The sequence below is a fragment of the Fistularia commersonii genome, chromosome 33 (genome assembly GCF_037954325.1).
Source record: "Fistularia commersonii isolate RoL2024-O1a breed Wild chromosome 33, RoL_Fcom_v1.0, whole genome shotgun sequence".
Classification (NCBI taxonomy): domain Eukaryota; kingdom Metazoa; phylum Chordata; class Actinopteri; order Syngnathiformes; family Fistulariidae; genus Fistularia; species Fistularia commersonii.
Window position 1 is genome coordinate 10,433,708 of NC_141316.1, and position 18,245 is coordinate 10,451,952.

Sequence of the window (18,245 nt, forward strand, 5' to 3'; positions counted from 1 at the left end):
CAGCAGAGCTCCGGATCGGATCCCGCCGTGTTGCTGCCGCGCACGAGGAGGCCAACGCGTGAAGGCTTGTGCACTTATGGAAACCAGAGAAGAGCGCTGCCGGTCCGGAACAATTACTGACATACATTTGTCAGTTTATAGCCGAGCGCGTAACCAAAAGAGCACCTCGGAATATGTTAATGGGTGCGAAGTTTACTGAATTGCACTTGTAAAATCTAATTGATCACAGTGGAATACGGCTCTGTGTTTGCCATCAGCGTGAGCGGAAACTCATGAAGCTGTGTGACAGCTGGACGGGCAGTTTTATTCACTTTGGATGTTGACACATGGAAAAAACACAACGGTTTCAGTAACTTGCAGCTAAATGAACTGTGAGACCGCGGGCCCGGCTGTCACCGCTGATGAATAACCCTGGCTGCACGGCCGGGTCGCGGCGCTGGTCCCCCGGTGACGTGAGGAGACAAAAAACAACAACCCAGGTGAGCATCGGTCCGGTGTCTTTTCAATCAAATTGGAAAAACAAATGAAAGCGAAATCAGATGTTGAAATGAGAAATGTTTCCCACTGACGATCCTGCTGTGAAGTAATAGTTACCTGTTTGACAAGCATCATCTGGACGTGCACTTAAGGACGGACGCTCATGTGTATAAGGGGGTGGGGGGCGTGTTTATTCACAGGGTAAATAAAAGGCTCTTTAGTAAACAGGCAGTTTTACAAACATATGAACCCTACAGAGTAGCTGAGTCACCATTTCATTGGCAGCAGTTGATGTGTTTTGTTTAAAATATCATGTCAGCATTCTTGACGTACATAAACTGTAGCATAGAAAATAGCCCATGTAAAAAAAAAACGCTATCATCTCTTACCTTTACTTATAAATGAAGTCCTTCTGAAGCATCGATAACTTGCTTGTATCAGTCTTACGTTTCTTTCTTCAGTTTTAAAAGTCTCTCTGTCTCAATGGAAATCACTGCCAGTGAAGACGGTCGTCCTTGATCGTTCCTGTTCCGATTGTGCGTTTTGAGTCTTTTCAGTGCTCAGAATGAGCGCAGAATGAGCGATGCTGTCGTAGCCGGAATGGCGACCACCGGCCGGAGCAAATTTGTCGCCTCAGGAACAGGTTGAATCAGATCCTTCTGGGCCAAAAAGTTGAGAAGCTGCCCAGGAGATTTACATTCATCCCTCACCATTTGTAAACTATACAGACCCATGACATCGGCAAAAAATAGCTCACTGCACTTGACTTGCAAACTGTTTACTGTAGCTTGCTAGTGCTAATTCTGTTATTCTGTAGCTGAGTAGTAAGAAGGATCAGCAGCGCCCCCTAACATGAGGCACCGTCACTGCATGCCTCACTTAATGTCTCTTCGCACTCTTTATATGATCACGAGAAACACAGTTGTTGACGAAAAACATTCGACACATCAGCTTAACTATGGAAATTTAGTTCATATATTAAAAGTGTTTTTTTAATAGTGACATCCACAGAGACAGCACTATGGTCTCAGTGCATAGCATGCTAGCACAGTTAGCAGAATCATTGTGCAATCCATAGTGGGTTCGTACCGCTCGTATCTTCTTCATATTTGCATAGTAAATGTGATTTTTTTTTCAGCGATTTTGAAAAAATCATTCTTGCGAAAGACACGGACTCTTTTAAATCTTGGAATTCTGACGGTCATCCCACGGCCTGAAGGCAGAACCGCTCGTCTCCCTTCTGTTTTCTAGTGATGGGAATTTCAGCTCTTTTTAAAGAACCAACTCTTTCGGCTCCCTAACGGCTCTTCAGATTTTTTTTGTTGCTTTAATCGATGTATTACCAATAATAATGTTACATTATGCACAAAATATATTAATAATTTATAAGAAATGTATTATACTACTTTATTATAATAGCCCTTATCTTTTTGAACTCCACAGTGAAATTTTAAGTAATTTAAACTTTTAACTTTTTTATAAGAAGCAACTTTAAAGTCAAGCAACACAGAATACCTGGTAAAAACACACGACACAACAAAATGTAAATTAAAAATATTCAGAGCAACTACAAATAACTTTTAGCTTTTTCAGACGTTACAAATTTAGAGCGAAACACAGGATCCCTAAAAACACACGAAATATAGATAAAAATATTTACAGATCTACAAAAAATAAATCCCAAAATACAAAACAATTTTAGCTTTTTATACACTCAACAAATTTAAAGTCAAATAACAACACAGAATCCCTGAAAAAAAATGCAACAAAATATAAATGAAAAATATTCTTCAGTGCTACAAATAAACTATAAAATACAAGAACTTTTGACAATTACAATTCAACTTTTAACCAATTTAGACTGAAACAACACAGAAGCCCTGTAAAACCCGCAAAAAATATATAAATTAAAATGTGCAAAACAAAAATAAAAAGATTATCAGTGTCTACTGAAGATTAGCATTTATACTGACGCACTAAGCAGCGCAGACACAGAGATGACGCCACTCATATTGACCAATCACCTTCAAGAGAAAAAGGCGTCTCGAGGGGAACCGGCTCCTGATTGGTGGGGAGCCGGCTCATAGAGCCTTTAAATTCGCGAACTACACCACTACTACCTCCGTCCTCTGGTCGCCGCCGTGCCTGCCTTGTTATGGAAATTATGAACCTCTGTCCGCCGGGGATTCCCCTTGTTGTCTCCTATTTATCTGAATTTATCAGAAATAAACAGTCCCCGGAGCTTCTCCCCGCTGCTCCTGGAGGATCGAGAGCGCTGGCGGAGGCGGTTAGAAAGTGGGCGGCTGCCGTGACGCGTTCAAGTGTCGTCTCCCTCCCTTGGCGGTGCGTTCAAGTTTAAACATGTCGTTACACGATAAACTCAAAGAAATCTACAAATACGAGGTGCCGTGGACGGTTTACGCCTTGAACTGGACCGTCCGACCAGACAAGCGCTTCCGCCTGGCTCTCGGCAGCTTCGTGGAGGAATACAGCAACGAGGTGAGCTCCAAGACCGCGACCGGAGTCCACAGCTAGCCGGAGCCGGCGGCAAGCTAGCCGGAGCCAAACCCCGCTAGCTGCCCGGGCGTCCCCCGGAGCACAGCGATTGTGGAGAAACGATTGTTAAATTCCAGAAAATCACAAGAATAAATATTTAGTTTTAACAGAGTGTCTTTTTATGTCGTTATTTTATCAAAGATCGATACATTTTATGCTCATTTCCAGGTCATACGAAGATGCCGCTTTAGCTAATTCCCGCATTTTCAAGGTTGCTAGCCGGCGGTGGGTGTTTCCCATAGATGATAAATAATAAAGAAACTTAGCAAAGAGTTAGCGTTTAACAAATAATACAATAGTTTTGTTGAATAACAGTCGCCATGCAAAGAAGCATTCTGTAAATAAATAGAAAATTAGAGCATGTTTAGGGTTCTTAGAATTCTGCAGCTCTTAGACATCAACACACTACCAATATTTGCAAACACTTTCCACCTGTTTCTCATTCCCTCTCCCCTTTGGCTGTTTGAGTTGGTCCAAATGTATAGTTTCACATTGCAGCATTGCTTCATCTAAAATTTGTCAGAAAGCATCCTACGTAGGACAACATATCACCACTTTGTATCAGATTGAAGCCTGAGCTGTTGTAAAACATTGTATGTGACATTGTTCAATAAATGATGAGCGGTCGGATGTCGCACCACACAATGTTTGCTATTCAAACAAAACGGGCCGGGACTCGGAATTGTTACTTGTAATTTTGTATAAATATTTTCAAGCCGTTAGAAGCCATGTATGTGGATGCACGTGGTCCCGGCCCTGGGAGTGACCGATGAGCAGCTGGCCGACCGTCTCCTCTCAGATTAGTAACGTGACACTGACTCACCCAAGGTGAGTTGTTGTGTGTTTGCAGGTTCAGATCGCGGGGCTGGAGGAGGAGAGCTCCGAGTTAGTGTGTTGAAACACCTTTGACCATCCCTACCCCACCACCAAGATCACGTGGATCCCCGACACCAAAGGAGCGTACCCTGACCTGCTGGCCACCAGCGGAGACGACCTTCGGATCTGGAGGGTACGAGAACCACTATTAACCTAACAACTTCCGAACTTACTGAACTCAGAAGCCGTGCATTTTTTTTTCTAAATTTCTTATGTTACAGGAATACTCCCGATTGTTTTTTTTTTTTTTCCTTCTCTCTGTTTTTTCTTTATCCATTCCATTTACAGTGCAAAATGCATGTGGTTTCTGTCTTATTTCTAATGTAAATATGAAAAAATATTCGACAAATTCATGTTTTCGTCAACAGGTGAGTGATACAGATACCCGTTTGGAGTGTCTGCTCAACAATAGCAAAAACTCTGACTTCTGTGCGCCGCTCACCTCCTTCGACTGGAACGAGGTGGATCCGAACCTGCTGGGTACAAATGTGATGCGGGTCTTTTAACCGTGTCTCTTAGTTCAGGCGGAATAGTTCTAAAGGGTACCAATCCAGATTTTCTACTGCACGCAGGAGCCTCCAGTATTGACACCAGCTGCACCATCTGGGGACTGGAGACTGGCCAGGCGGTGAGGCGAGTCAACCTGGTGTCAGGTCATGTCAAGACACAGCTCATCGCTCACGATGAAGAGGTTCATTTGTATATCTTCGTATTTCAATTCTCAATCGCCAGGGTTGTATCCAACACTCGAGGCATGTAAGCTAATTGCGGTAGATATGTCCCGCAACGCCGGTCTCCGTTCCCCCTCATATTTGGTCCCGGCTGACCGGAGCTCTGTCCTCGCGGTAGGTGTACGACATCTCTTTCAGCCGAGCGGGCGGTGGCAGGGATATGTTCGATACTTCATTGCTTTTTACCCGCTGGCTGTCGACATGTTTTGTTTTGCCCCGTCAGGTGGTTATCTAAGACGTCCGTGTGCCCTGCACCCCGGTGGCCAGACTGAACAACCACCGGGCCTGCGTGGATGGAATCGCCTGGGCACCGCACTCTTCCTGTCACATCTGCACAGCAGGTAAGCACGGACTCACGCAGGACGGGTTATCTATGTTCAAGAGGGTTGGATGTTTGGCCCTGATGGATGAGTTTCTCTAACAATAGGAAAATGAACTCAGTACCTAGTTGAGCACAATTGCAATGATTAAGCATGAACTCAAGAGGGAGCCATTTTACGCAATTATCTCTGCAAAGACACTCTTTCCATTTGGGTCTTTGGTGTATTTCCCTGAAAGTACTTACATTATTAACTATTTCATTTAAAAACAGCCATGTCTTTTTTTTTTCCAAACTTGTTTTCACAATAGCCTCAATTTTGTCAGTCCTATTGGGACTACTCTGCATTCACACGTGTTTTTTTTCCCCCAGTAAAACTGATTATTACCCTGTATATTTCCAGCATGTTTTCTATATCATACTGAATAAGATTGTATGCAGAAATGTGGAAAGTGTAATAAAAGAGTATCGGCCAGAGTCACGAGAAAGGTGGAGAAGATGGACGGGAGAGCATCCATGTTGTCTGCTCTGGAGACACTGAGGAGATGAAGATGTGGAGGTCCCTCTGTGGGAGTGAGGAGGATGGAGAGGATCGGGCCTCCACCAGACGGACAGCACGTTAGATGTTCTGGTGATTGTGTCAGACTGAGATGGTTTGGACATGGACAGAAGAGGCAGGTAGAAGGATGCTGGGGTTGGTTTAGAGCAGTGGTTCTTAACCTGCTACTGAACCCCACCAGTTTCATACTGCCATTCACCAAACCAATCTTTATTGGAAAAATGAATGTATGACTTTTTTTTTCCAAATGTAAGACATAGGTATATGTTTTAGTGGTGCACAAAATGAACTGTGCATCAACATCACTGTGTTCAAAGAACAAAACCAGCAAAGCATGATTTTCTCACAAAAACATAATATTGAATACTTACTGCAAATAAGTGTGGCTTCAGCTGTTTTCTTTGTGAGATCAGTTCAGAAATGTGCAGTTTCACCTTGGCATTTTCCATTTCTTCGTTTTTATGTCCAGCATCCTCGAAAAGGAACATATAGTTTTGCCCGTGCGGGACTAGAATCGCTCAACTAAGCATTGCAAATCATGCCGTTAGGATGCTGACTCTCATCACGCTCCGTCATACATGTGAATCCAGATTGTACATATTCATCTGACCACATTCCTTTTTTGCTCGACATAATTAGTGTGAAGAAAGAAATCACACGACGTCCCATCGCAACAGTCGCAAGTTGACGACCGAGTGCACTGAAATCCCTGCGGCACAGATCGGCCGAGCGATGTAGCGTGATCACCCGCAGCCAGCGATGGACAATTCCATGAGGCGGTTGTGTGTCTCGACCTCCGCCGAACCCCTGGGGTTCATTTGAACCACCGGTCTAGAGGAACGTCTGCACATGGAGGGAGGAAGACAGGGAGTTACTGTAATCTGCAACATGGTGTCCTAAAGACTTTTTTTTTTTTTTTTAAACGAGACAAATGTATTCACAAAAAACGTGTCCTTTTTGTGTTCAGCCGACGACCATCAGGCTCTAATCTGGGACATCCAGCAGATGCCGCGGGCCATGGAGGACCCTATACTGGCCTATACAGCCGAGGGAGAAATCAATAACGTCCAGTGGGCCTCCGCTCAGCCCGACTGGATCGCTATCTGCTACAACAACTGCTTAGAAATCCTGCGGGTGTGAGCTGCTGTCGCCGTCCTTCCTGGAAATGAAGGAAACGAGGCCCAAATCGACTCGGACGCATTTGGAATTAACGAGCCGACGTGTTTTTGTTGGGGGATTTTCTTTTTTTCCTCCCAATTTTTCAAAGACAGAGTGGATACAGACAGTTTAGTAAATATAAGTGTTTTCTCTGAGGAGTTTTGGACCGTTCCTTCTTTGTCGTGAGAAAAGACGTCCACGGAGCACCAGAACAAAAGAGTGGCGCACAGTAACTTCTAACAGACCTGCATTTTTTCACCAAATAAGGTCAAACAGCCCGCAGGGCTTCAGCTCTGTTCCAGGCCGGGTTTTCAAATGTTACTCCGTTTCTGCGGCGTGACCCCTTTACTCACCGTCACACATACGTTTCTTTATGAACCGCAACTTTCCGACACGTGCCAGTGCCGACGGATTGGAGCCAATGTGTACGTTTACTAATATTTGATCGGACCGAAAGTCGTGTGATATGAAAATCCTCCCGTCATTGGTTCTGTGCACGGACACGCACTGTCGTCAGTCACTTCTACAAGTGTAATTTAAGCAACAGCAACACAGTTCTCTTCTCACGCAAATAAACCGTCCGTCACGTCGCAGAAAGTGACGGTATTAACTCCTGATCAAACTTACGGTTTAGTTTCAGGAATGCTAAACTTAAGAGTTAATGTTTACAGTCTGTGATTACGACACTGAAACGCCTGTTTCCCGTCCGTCGTTCCAGATCTGACAAACAGAGACCGGGGGTCCAGAGTAGACCTTTGGTTACCGAGAGAGAAAGAACCTAGAAATTCAGGAGGTCCAGCTAACCGGATCAGGAACAAGGTCAAGTCCGCTTCAAAAGTCTAGTAAACCGCTTTCTCTGTCATGTATTTTACCAAAGTGTAACCGGGTCAGCGACGGTTTTATCCAAGTAACACGGATATTCCTGACCTCAAGTCTTTGCGGTGGTTTAGAGATGATGAAGTCTCCAACCCATGAGTGAAACTATCACAAACGTACATCCTGTTGGAGTGCTAACTGGGTGGACATCTCTTCCTGATGACTTCGATCACACGTTCTAGGGCCTCCGTAAAGCACATACATCCCAGCCTGGTGTACACAACCAAACTACTGGCTTATATTAGAGAGCACAGATGTTAGTTCAGACTTGGCCAATAAAAATTGCTAAATTTGGGAATGTAGTAACCTGGCAAAACTCTAAACAACACAAGGGCTGCTTTTTATTGAACACCTGAGCTTGGGAATTCAGTTCTATCTCAGGGTCTTCTGAGAAGACACGGGGCAAACATTGGCTTTTGTCCCGGGTCCAGACACCACAAGTGTTGTCGGTTTATGAAAAATATGAATTTTAGTTGAAGCAAAACAAAAGCACGTGTTGTGTTTCTCAGTTTATCGGCATGTTGTATGAAGGAACCGAGGTGCAAGACCTTTTCCGTGAGGTGTGAGCGTGTAAACTCCCCAGAGGTCCTTTGAATCTCGTGTGGCAGCCGCCATCTGAAGGTAGCTTCTTCTCCAGAATATGTCATAGAAGTCGCTCCTCCTCTGACAAGTCAGAAAGCAGCAGAGTTGGTTGGTTGTGACCGGTCTCCGGCGGGTGTCAGGTGACAGGAAGCACAGGGTCCGACAGATGTTTCTGGATCTCCGCCGCTCCAGAGGAGATGTCCAGGTCCCCCGGCAGCGAAGGGCAGCGTAGGGTTCCCCTCCGCTCGGGGTTCCCCGCCAGGGAAGGCGCGCCCGGTGGCTGAGACAGCCGCCGAGTCAACCCGGTGTGGGTTTCTGTTTCCGGGGTGACCGTCATGAACATGGTGTCGTCTGACGCGACAGTCACGTGGACACCGCTGGACAGGGAGTCCTGGGACTTCTTGGAGAACCTGAGGTCTGTCTGGGTTGAGCTCTGCAGAGGAAAATGAACAGCTTATTGCGTCCGCGATGGCTTTCTTTTAACAATCTAAATCGTCATAATTCACCTCCGTAGGGGCTCGGCCGTCGATCTGTATGGGCGTGATGGGGTACATGTTGTGCAGCACCGCGGCTCCGGCTCCATACAGACCGGAGGAGTCTGCAGGAAGGGACCCTGAAGATACCGTGCTGTAGGCGGGAGGGACGGGAGCCATCTGCCTCTGCAGCAGCTGCAGGATGACGCTGATGTCCGTCGTCATCCGTGTCTCCAGTCTGCAGAGGGAAAGGACAAGAGTCCGCTTGCAGGGGTGAGGCTACAAATGATTCTTTTAGAATGAATTTTATGAACGACTCCAACATAACATGAGAACGGAGAGGTAAAAACCAGCGGCAGTTCATCTATTCCACCATCCAGTGGACACGCTCATCCCCTCTCTTTCATTTATTTGTGTCGTTTGTCTTCACCTGTTCAGCTGCGAGTGTAGAACTTCGAGGCGGGACTCGAGCTCTCTGGGCCTCTCCTCCGGGAACGGGGGCGGCTGGCAAGAGTTGCGCACCGAGGACGAACGCCACGCGCGGCCGGAAAACGGCGACTGACGGTCCGGCAGGAAGTGATACAATCCTGGCAGAAGCAAAGGTGAGACCGAGTGACCCCTTCGGCGCATCGGATCACACCGCCGGGGAAAAGACCGGTGCATTTACCCCGGCGGTCGCGGTCCGACGCCGCCTCCCTCCCCGGGGGTAACAGCTGCACCGCAGAGGGGGGGAACTCCCCCCGGGCGCCTCCCGTGGGGTACAGCTCCACTTTGGCACCGGGAGAAGGAGGTTTAGCCAGGTCCTCGCTGGACAGGGAGCACGGAGATTCACAGCCGCAGCGTTCGTCCCAGCGGGCCCGGGGAGGGGAGCCGAAGGGCCGAGGGGGGTACGGGTCTTCGCGATCCGTCCCATCTGTTCACACGGACGCATTCAATCATTGATTTCTTCTAACAGCCCGTAGCTCCCTGCGCAGCGTGCGGCTCGATAACGTAACCGCACTTTCGCCAGGTTCGTCACCGCCGGGTCCCGACGGTCTCTCGCTGGGGGTGCGGCTTCGCTTTGCGCCTCACACAGGAACAGACAGTGAGATATCTGACCTGGCCTGATTCTGAGGTCCAGGGAGTGGATTCTCTGTCGCGGCTTGTGATGGTACCCGCAGTCGTCGCCCGAGTCGTCGGTGACGATGGCCGGCGCCTGATCAGCCTGGCGAGCAGACACAAGTTAGTACAGTCCGTACATACAACCAGCGGGGAACTCTGGAGACACAACCAGACAATGTTTGGGATGAAGCCCACTGCATTTGGTGAGACTCTCTTTGAAACGTCAACATCGGACCGTCGCTGGGTCGCAGATGAAAAGATCTTCGCCACGTGCCGACGGTATGTCTTTACGGACGTTTGCTGCTTTGAGGTAAATGCATTTTACCAGCTAGTGAATTTACATCCAGTGCCACAAGGTCAATATTGGTGTTTGACTTCCTCAAAGCATCTTCATTGTTTGCCAGATATGGTGGCTCTGTGGCTAAATAGCCGCTGAAATAACATTTCTGCATTTCTGTTTCTGCCAGAGCTGCAAAATACACCTCCTAACCAGCTGCGAGCATACATCTCTGAGGTCAAACGTGAGCTCCAGGTTCCTCCAGAAGTTGTCTGCGAAGCCCGGGTAGTTGTCCAGGACCTCCAGCAGGTCGTCCCTCAGGATGCGGTGCAGGTCGCAGTAGGTGATGGTGTACACGTCGGCGTTGGACTTTCCCGGCTCGTCGTACAGGTGGATCGGTTCGCCGAAGATGTCGTTCGTTTCTGCGATAGAATTATCATTTTTAACTGATAATTAAGGAGCGTTTTAAGCGACGCCGCACCGAAGCTTCACCTAGTATGGCGGCCACCACGTCCTCGCGGATGACCTGGATGGACCCGTGTGAGATGAAGAAGAGCGAGTCCAGGACGTCCCCGTAGTGGATCAGCGTATCTCCCGGAGGGGCGTGGACCGTCTTGAAGCGCATGGCCAAGGCCCGCAGACAGGCCTGGCTGCCGCCCCGGAAGGCCCTGCAGTTCTGCAGCAGGGAGCGGTTCAGGTGCAGGCAGATGTCCGCCTGCAAAGACTCCGGGAACCCCTTCAACACCTGGGCAAGGGAGGAGCACCGGCAGAACCTTGAAGACCCCTGAGAGGAACTGAGAAGCGCGGGATATGACGCGTCACCTACAGCGTTCATGTCGATGCCGTTGGTGTAGGACCAGGCGTGCTGGAAGTACTCCTCCAGCCGCTGCCGCAGGCCGCCGGGTATCTGATGGAACCTGATGAACTCCTTGACCCGGAGCATCTGGGTGTGGTAGCGCGTGGTGCCGGAGTAGAGCCGCTGGATGATGGCCGACACGTTCCCGAATATGCTGGCGTACATCAGGGCTGAGGGACAAAACACCCGGCTTAGAAAACCCCGAGAAACCCCGCGTGAAGATCGGCGTGCTTTCAACTCACAGCCGATGACCATGACGCAGATGGAGAAGATCTTCTCCGAATTGGTGTTCGGAGAGACGTTTCCGAAGCCCACGCTGGTCAGGCTGCTCAAGGTGAAGTACAGCGCCGTCACGTATTTGTCCTTGACCGAGGGCCCCGAGGTGGAGTCGCTGTCGTTGTACACCTTCCCCAGCTGCTCGGCCAGGTTGTCCAGCCAGCCGGTCTCCGTGTACGGACGCTCCACGAAGCCGATGGCGTACCAGATGCAGGCCAGCCAGTGGGCGATGAGCACGAACGTGCACATCAGCAGGAAGAGGACGGCGGCGCCGTACTCCGAATAGCGATCCAGCTTCCTGGCCACTCGGACCAGCCGCAGGAGCCGGGCCGTCTTCAGCAAGCTGGTCAAAGTGGCCATCTTCGTGGACCGGAAGAATTTCAGAAGCTTCAGACGGAGGAAGGGATGGAAAGTCGAAGGAGAATCGGGTGTCGTTTGTCGGCGGCCGGGAGTTCTTACCTCGTCGGAGCCGGACCTGAAAATGAGAAGGTCGAAGGGAATGGCGGCGAACAGGTCGATGGGGAACCAGCCTTGGAGGTAGTGCTTGGCGATGCGGCCCGGCTGCGTGACCACCTCGTCGTTGTGGTCCACGTAGGTGGTGCGGAGGTTGATGACGATGTCCACGATAAACAGCACGTCCACCATGAGGTCCGCCACGTTCAGGGGGTTGCACGTGTAGCCGCAGCCCCTCTGGCGGAGGTCGGCGTGCTCGTCCAGCAGGAAGGCGGCGGAGTAGGGGGTGAAGACCGCCGTGTAGAGGACCAGCAGGAGAATGATCCAGTCCCAGAAGGCCTTGAAGGGGCTGTAGTGAAGCAGGATCCACCACGTGGTCTCCGGCACCTGGAGCTTGTACTCGGGCAGCACGTCGGACTCCAGGGAGAGTACCTGGGTCACCGCCCGACAGTCGGCATTTAGAAAATAGCACAAATCCAACTTCCTGTGCTTTCTGAGGCACGCTCCCGGAGTCAACCCGCGTTCGTGCAAGTGACGAGTTTGACTTTCATGCGGGGAAACTATTCACCCAGACCCGGTTCATTTCGGACTAACCGGAAGTGCCGTAAGTCATCGGAACTGGAAACAAACACGAAACTGCCAACGCGTCATATATTAGAACGTGCTTTTCTCTCTAATGGAGCCATCAGTCGGCAGCGATGCAGAGCGAGGAGCCTCCGGGCTGCTGCTGGACCGAGCCGGTCCAAGCTGAGCGCAGCGTAAGAAACCCCTTTCTTCTACAGCTATCCGCCGCAGGTTATTTATTCAAGATAAACGCCGCAAACACGCCGCAGAAACTAGCACTTCGAGGACTCGGCTCCGCGCTCCGACACCAGACCCGCTCTATTCCACCCGACCCGAGCCGCAGGCCGCAGGTCCACGGCCCCCGTACCTGAGTGACCTTCTCCGTGACGTTCTGCGAGCGGTCCTTCACCTTGGAGGGGCTGACCAGCTCCATCCTGGGAGGAGGAGGTGACCGGCACTCGGGGCCTCTGCCGGCTTGTCCCCCAGACTTTACCAGGTCTGAGTCAGACATGGAGCTCTATCTGAGTGGACGGAGAACCGGAGTCACCGGAGCAACACCTCTTTGCTGCGTAATTACTTAGAAGGTGGAGTTTAACGTCGGAGCGCCCCGCTTCCTCCGGCTCCTCGTACCCGACGATCAGATCCCTCTCGGCCTCCGACGCTACGAATCCATTCCGGAGCGCTCTCCGTGCACGACCGCTCAAAAAGTTTCACCCTCCGCCGTCACCGTTAGCGTTGGGGCCAAACAGATGAGCGCGCAGCTTTCCGGTGCGGCGGCGCGGGGGTCAATGGTGGACTGCGGGGCCGTGGCTCAGGGCGGGGGCCGGCCCCGCCGCTCGCATGTTGCTGTGCAGCAGCGGCAACGCTGGAAACGGATCAATGCAATGTTATAGCTGAGAGGAAGCGACGGGGAAATCAATGGCGGGCATTGATAAGCAGAGAAAACAGGCTCAGGGCCATCGCGCTGGACTCCACCATTAACATATCACCATTTCTACCCCAGTATATGCATCTCTGTCGTCCCGGACGTGGAGAAGTCGTATAAGCTGAACTTCCCGCTCACACTTTGGCCGTTAGCTCTCGGGCACGGGGTTAGAAGTGAAACCCCGGGAGGCTGGTCGGAGGGATCGCAGGCGCTCAATACGGTGCATGCATACAGTAAATATGGGAAGGTATCGACGGCGGCGCTGAGGCTATAGTAGTATGTTGGGGAAATGACCGCCAACGGCCTTGGCTACGTTTGACCTTCAGACATGACCTCACACACGTCTGCGTCAAGCCTCTCATGTAGAAACTGACAAAAGCCACTCTGGTATTGTCTTCAAACAAGATCACCATGATGCACTGACTTTTATTCACACTGCTGAGAATGTTTGTTTCTGGCCATGAGTGCAAGCAGCTGTCCTTTATTTCGATGTCCTATTCAGATGTACGTTTATGTGCCGGCAGACATTTAGCCTACTTTCCGCACTATAAGGCACCTAAAAGCCTTCAATCTTCTCAAAAAACGACAGCGCGCCTTATAACCCGGTGCGCCTTATATATGGATCAATATTGAGCCGCAAGACGTCTCACAACTAAGAAAGCAGCCCGTAGAAGAAGTAGCGCGCGGTGCACGCTGGGATATATGACTGCGCAAAGCGTGCATTTTCATTTCCATTTCCATTTGTGTGTGTGTGTGTGTGTGCACGTCTCAGATGTAGCAACGGTAATAACGGTAAAGGGAATTCCAGTCCCACCACTTGTGTGTATAAAGACCCCAAAAATGGCACCTTTCAAGAGACACGCTTACGACGCAGAGTTTAAACTCAAGGCGATCAGTCACGCGGTAGAACACGGGAATAGAGCAGCAGCCAGAGAATTTAACATTAATGAATCAATGGTACGGAAGTGGAGGAAGCGACAAGATGACCTGCGCCGAGTAAAGAAGATTAAACAGTTTCCGAGGGAACAAAGTGAGATGGCTACAGTTGGAGGACAAACTGGACCAGTGGGTTGTTGAACGGAGAGCAACAAGAAGAAGCGTCTCTGCAGTCACTCTTGAAGGCAGCAGTGCTCGCTGGCAACATGAACATCAGTGGATTTAGAGACGCTCCTTCTTGGTGCTTTTGTTTTATGAAAAGCTTTGAACTGTGACAAATTAAGTTGGAAATACATTGTTAGAACGAAGGCGGCGCAAATACCAGTAAGAGCTACCGGTACATACAGTGCCGTATTGTGATGCACTAACATGTTTTGGGAAAGAACGTTGGTTTGTATTCTATTAATGAAGTTTGACTGAGTTATCTGACTGTTTTGTTGACATTCCCTTTAGTGGATGCATAACGCAACCCCTGCCGCCACTGTAGCTTTTATTCTATGCGCCTTATAATGCAGTGCGCCTTATGTATGATTTTTTTTTTTGTTAAATAGGCCATTCATTGAAGGTGTGCCTTATAATCCGGTGCGTCTTACGGTGCAGAAAATACGGTGCCAGCATGAGCCGCTTCGACCCACGACTTGAACGTGACAGGAGGTGTTTTGATGGTTTTAATCCAAAAATGAAACACTAATAGTTGCATCGTCCTGCTGTTGTGTCAAACTTGAGACATTTCCACACACTGAGGGTTTTTAAGGTTTTATGCTCTTCCAGACGAGTCCAGTCTCTGCAGTTCGTGTGGAATCCTGGGCCGCGTCCTAGCCGCAGGCCTGGATGTTGTCCCAGACGCGAACCACGTCCGGACAGTCGTCCAGGGCCTCCAGCAAGGCGGAGGCCGCCTGCAGCTGCTCCCGGTCCAGGGACGAGAGCGCCCGTGGAATGAACTCCAGCCCCGCCGACGCCACCTGCATTCCCAGCTCCTCCAGGGAGGCTCGCACCTTCCTCAGGTCCGACACGTCACAAATAAACTGAAGACAGAGAAGCGGGGCTCGAAACTCAAACAGTTTGCTTTGTTTGATGCCAAATGCAAAGACACGACGCACATTTGGATCTTAATACGATTTAACCGACCGATAAAATGAAATACAGCAAAGCGTTCCGCCGCCCGACCTGCAGGAGAGGTTCCCCCTCCTCGTCCTTGGTCTCCTGGACGTCCTCGGCCCCGGCCTCGATGGCCAGCTCCAGGGCTCGCTCCGCCGTGACGTCCCGGCCGGGCACGACCACCACGCCCCTCCTGTTGAAGTTATGGCGGGCTCCGTCCGACAGCGCCGCCCTGTGGAGGAGCGAGGCATCACACCCGTCAGCGCTCAGCCGCAACTCATCGAACGCTCTCGCAGGTACACGGAGAAAACAATGCTTTTTCATTGGAGCTCCATGTTCCTCCAGGCGAAACATCTACAGCAGGGGTGTCAAACTCATTTCTCATGGCGGCCACATACGGCCGAGGTAGATGTCAAGTGGGCCGGACCGTTAAAATATTGTTGAGCATACTCAACAATAAATAACACAATACAATACACACTGAAAATGTATGGAGTTGCATGAAAATAGAATCCCATCATACTCTTAAGTAGTGAAGCTGGTGACTAACATTAAATTGCACATTTTCGCTAGCAATTAGCTCGCTGGCTTTTACCGCTGCTTCACTGATTTCTCAGCTCTGGGTGAAAGTGGACTTCTGTTTCTTCAGACCCGCCAGCAATTCGTTGATCTTATCTCCTCTCAGTTTCTTTACAAGCTGTCATATTTTTTGCTGTGATGAGTCTCATAGTGGGGCCGAATATTATATTCTTTAAAAACTGAAACTTGTTGCAAACACGCTAAGCACAAAGGTTTGCTGTGCGTCTCTGTAAATAAACAGGATGTAGTCCATTTTTCTTTGAAAATTCTACACTCTTTAACTACTTTTCTCTGTTTTGATCACGACAATTTAGCTTGTGAGGGAGTAGCTTGGAGGAAGAGAACAGGGCAGTAACAACGTCATAACAAGCAGCAGGTGGCGCACTGATAACGTCTGCTGATTGGTTCGTCTCAGTGACGCGGATTGTCGTCTGCACTGACCAAAATAGAAAATTCTTGAATTGTATTTAATTAAAAAAAATAAGTCCTTGTCTATTATGCATTTTTTCACTTTCAAATTATCCCGCGGGCCTGGTCGAATCCCCTCGCTGGCCGTATGTTTGACACCCCTGATCTTCAGGTTGCCATGACGTGCTGACTTTACATGAGCAGATTTGTGGAGGTTCATCAGAAGCCCTGTGTATCTGAAGGGAAGCACGTGTTCGAGCAGCGCTTCCCTCGTCTGATCTTCTAATAAACACACCTGGGAACGATACTCTGATTCAAGCGGATCAGAAGACCAGCTCACTAACTGACTGGATGTCTCCGATGGAAAACCGATGTTCTCGAGGCGACAAACAACTGAAATGGTGTGGTGTGGAGGTCAGACCCGTTCCTGCTGAGCACCCGTCTGATGTCCTGCTGGCTCCGGGTGTTGTTGTCGGTCAGAACTTCGATGAGCAGCAGGAAACCGCCGGGACCGCGAGCCTCGAACACGTGCTGCGACGCCGGCTTCGCCTTCTCCTGTGAGGAGACCATCCGGTCAGTGCTCTCAGAGCTCAAACACACACACACACACACACACACACGGTTTTGTTGGCGGGCCGCTGTGGATTTCTCAAACAACTCCATTTGTTTGTGGTGAATTCTTGCTTTTCATTTCAAATGCATTTGATCCTTTTTCGCTTTTCTTAGCTTTTATGTTTCTTGCTAGGGGTTCCCCCGAGTTCCACGGATCCAGGACCCACCGCACTTCTGATGGCCGCCTCTATGGACGCCTTGGGCATGTTCTTGCTCCTGCACTGCTCCAGGATGTGGGCTAGGTTCAGGTTCATGTCCGGGTTGGATCCTCCTTCTGCAAAACAAGCGTAGTGTGTGTTAAGATGCGCGCCCGGCCTCTGGGTCTGCAGAGCTCCTGGATGAGGTCCGAGCAGACCATCGGATCGACCCCGGGTTCGGCGGGCAGGTGAGCCTGCAGCCAGGAGGACCTCTCACCTTTCACAGCTATCTTTATCATCATGCCGAACTTCATGAAGATCCTTCCGCGGGCCTCATCTTTGGGTCCCTTGATGTGTTTGACCTTTGACCACTTGTTGTGTCCCGCACACGCTGCGGGCCAGAGCCGCAGCGCCCTCGCCGGGCGGATCCACGCCGCCCCCGCCGCCGCCGGGAGTCGGCCGGCGGCCGCCAGCGTCCGCAGGGTCCGGGCCGCGTGGAGCCCCGCCATGCCCGGCGCCCACGGCGGCCGGCCCGCGTCCGAGAAAACCGCCGAGAAAACCCCGCAAAGAGATCCGGCAAACGTCAAGGTCTGCGGGGCGACATGACAGCACGACGCGCAGCCGCAGTTCTCCTCCCGGCAGCCGTACTTCCGGGTTAGGCTGACGTCACAACCAGGTATTTCGAAATAAAAGCGCCATAATTCAGATTTGGTCAATGTGGTCATTGGCTTAAACAAAAACAAAGGCACGTCCATATTTCCCCTCAATTTTTTTTATTTTTCATTTTTCTCCATTTGATTCGTATGTGTGTGCGCGTGTGTGTTCGCAGCAGACCAGTGGTTCTGCACCGTCTTGCTCGACGTGTGACGTCAGGAAGTTTCAAACTCTGCACACCGATGGTCCAAACAGGGAAACATGCAGGTGGAAGAAGGAACAGCGACTCATGTGAGAACCTGAGCTTCTCCTCCTCCTGGAGGCCGTGAACATTCGTGCACAACATCATGGCTTCAGAATCCTTTACTGATCCACCGGGGAGAAATTGGTTTCCGTCGAAAGCGGTTCCTCCAAGTGGGGAAGAATCAAAATAGAACTCTATATAAACATAAAAAAATGATAAAAAGAACAGTAAAGATCAAAAGAAACACATAAAAATAAAGTTAAAATTATATAAAAACAAAAATGTCACGTATGTACATGTGTATTTACAAGTATATCTATATGATTACATGTAGTCATTTTGTGTTTAAGTAGGGCTTGTTGTACAGCAAGCATGTATTGCATGGAAGACGATGGAACTATTGCACATACAAAGAGTTATTGCACAGTGTGTGTGTGTGTGTGTGTGTGTGTGTGTGTAGTGTTGCCTTCTTGAAATAGTTTTTCAGAAAGCATAAAAAACTGTGACATATTTTGAAT

General features: G+C 49.7%; 2 protein-coding genes, 1 long non-coding RNA gene and 1 pseudogene across 3 annotated transcripts; 2 read left to right on the forward strand and 2 right to left on the reverse strand.

Moving 5' to 3' along the window:
* Positions 1-2,838: 2,838 nt before the first annotated feature.
* On the forward strand, positions 2,839-6,658 carry LOC147215053 (DDB1- and CUL4-associated factor 7-like; annotated as a pseudogene).
* kcnh6b (potassium voltage-gated channel, subfamily H (eag-related), member 6b) lies at positions 6,429-12,964 on the reverse strand. Its single transcript, XM_086140422.1, is given in 11 exon segments — positions 6,429-8,567; positions 8,641-8,845; positions 9,038-9,213; positions 9,216-9,520; positions 9,706-9,811; positions 10,214-10,407; positions 10,478-10,730; positions 10,812-11,011; positions 11,084-11,477; positions 11,577-12,002; positions 12,502-12,964. Coding segments are annotated over 11 exon segments (2,700 nt in total). The 5' UTR covers positions 12,646-12,964; the 3' UTR covers positions 6,429-8,270.
* Positions 12,965-14,129: 1,165 nt separating this feature from the next.
* On the reverse strand, positions 14,130-17,463 carry taco1 (translational activator of mitochondrially encoded cytochrome c oxidase I). The gene is made up of 5 exons (XM_086140512.1): positions 17,107-17,463; positions 16,860-16,966; positions 16,502-16,635; positions 15,163-15,325; positions 14,130-15,020 (listed from the first exon to the last, which is right to left on the reverse strand). Exons 1-5 carry the CDS (start codon positions 17,336-17,338, stop codon positions 14,811-14,813), a joined length of 846 nt encoding a protein of 281 aa, XP_085996638.1. The 5' UTR covers positions 17,339-17,463; the 3' UTR covers positions 14,130-14,810.
* LOC147215056 (uncharacterized) lies at positions 16,323-17,534 on the forward strand. The gene is made up of 2 exons (XR_015104291.1): positions 16,323-16,653; positions 16,826-17,534. It is a non-coding gene; the product is annotated as an uncharacterized LOC147215056 (long non-coding RNA).
* Positions 17,535-18,245: the final 711 nt, after the last annotated feature.

Bases quoted from the DNA above. Each gene is read 5' to 3' on its own strand.
- taco1 (XM_086140512.1), bottom strand. From the start codon at position 17,338: ATGGCGGGGCTCCACGCGGCCCGGACCCTGCGGACGCTGGCGGCCGCC. The intron at 16,967-17,106 runs GTGAGAGGTCCT...CTTGTTTTGCAG, and splicing joins GATAAAGATAGCTGTGAAAG to AAGGAGGATCCAACCCGGAC. The intron at 15,021-15,162 runs GTCGGGCGGCGG...CTCTGTCTTCAG, and splicing joins AGGGGGAACCTCTCCTGCAG to TTTATTTGTGACGTGTCGGA.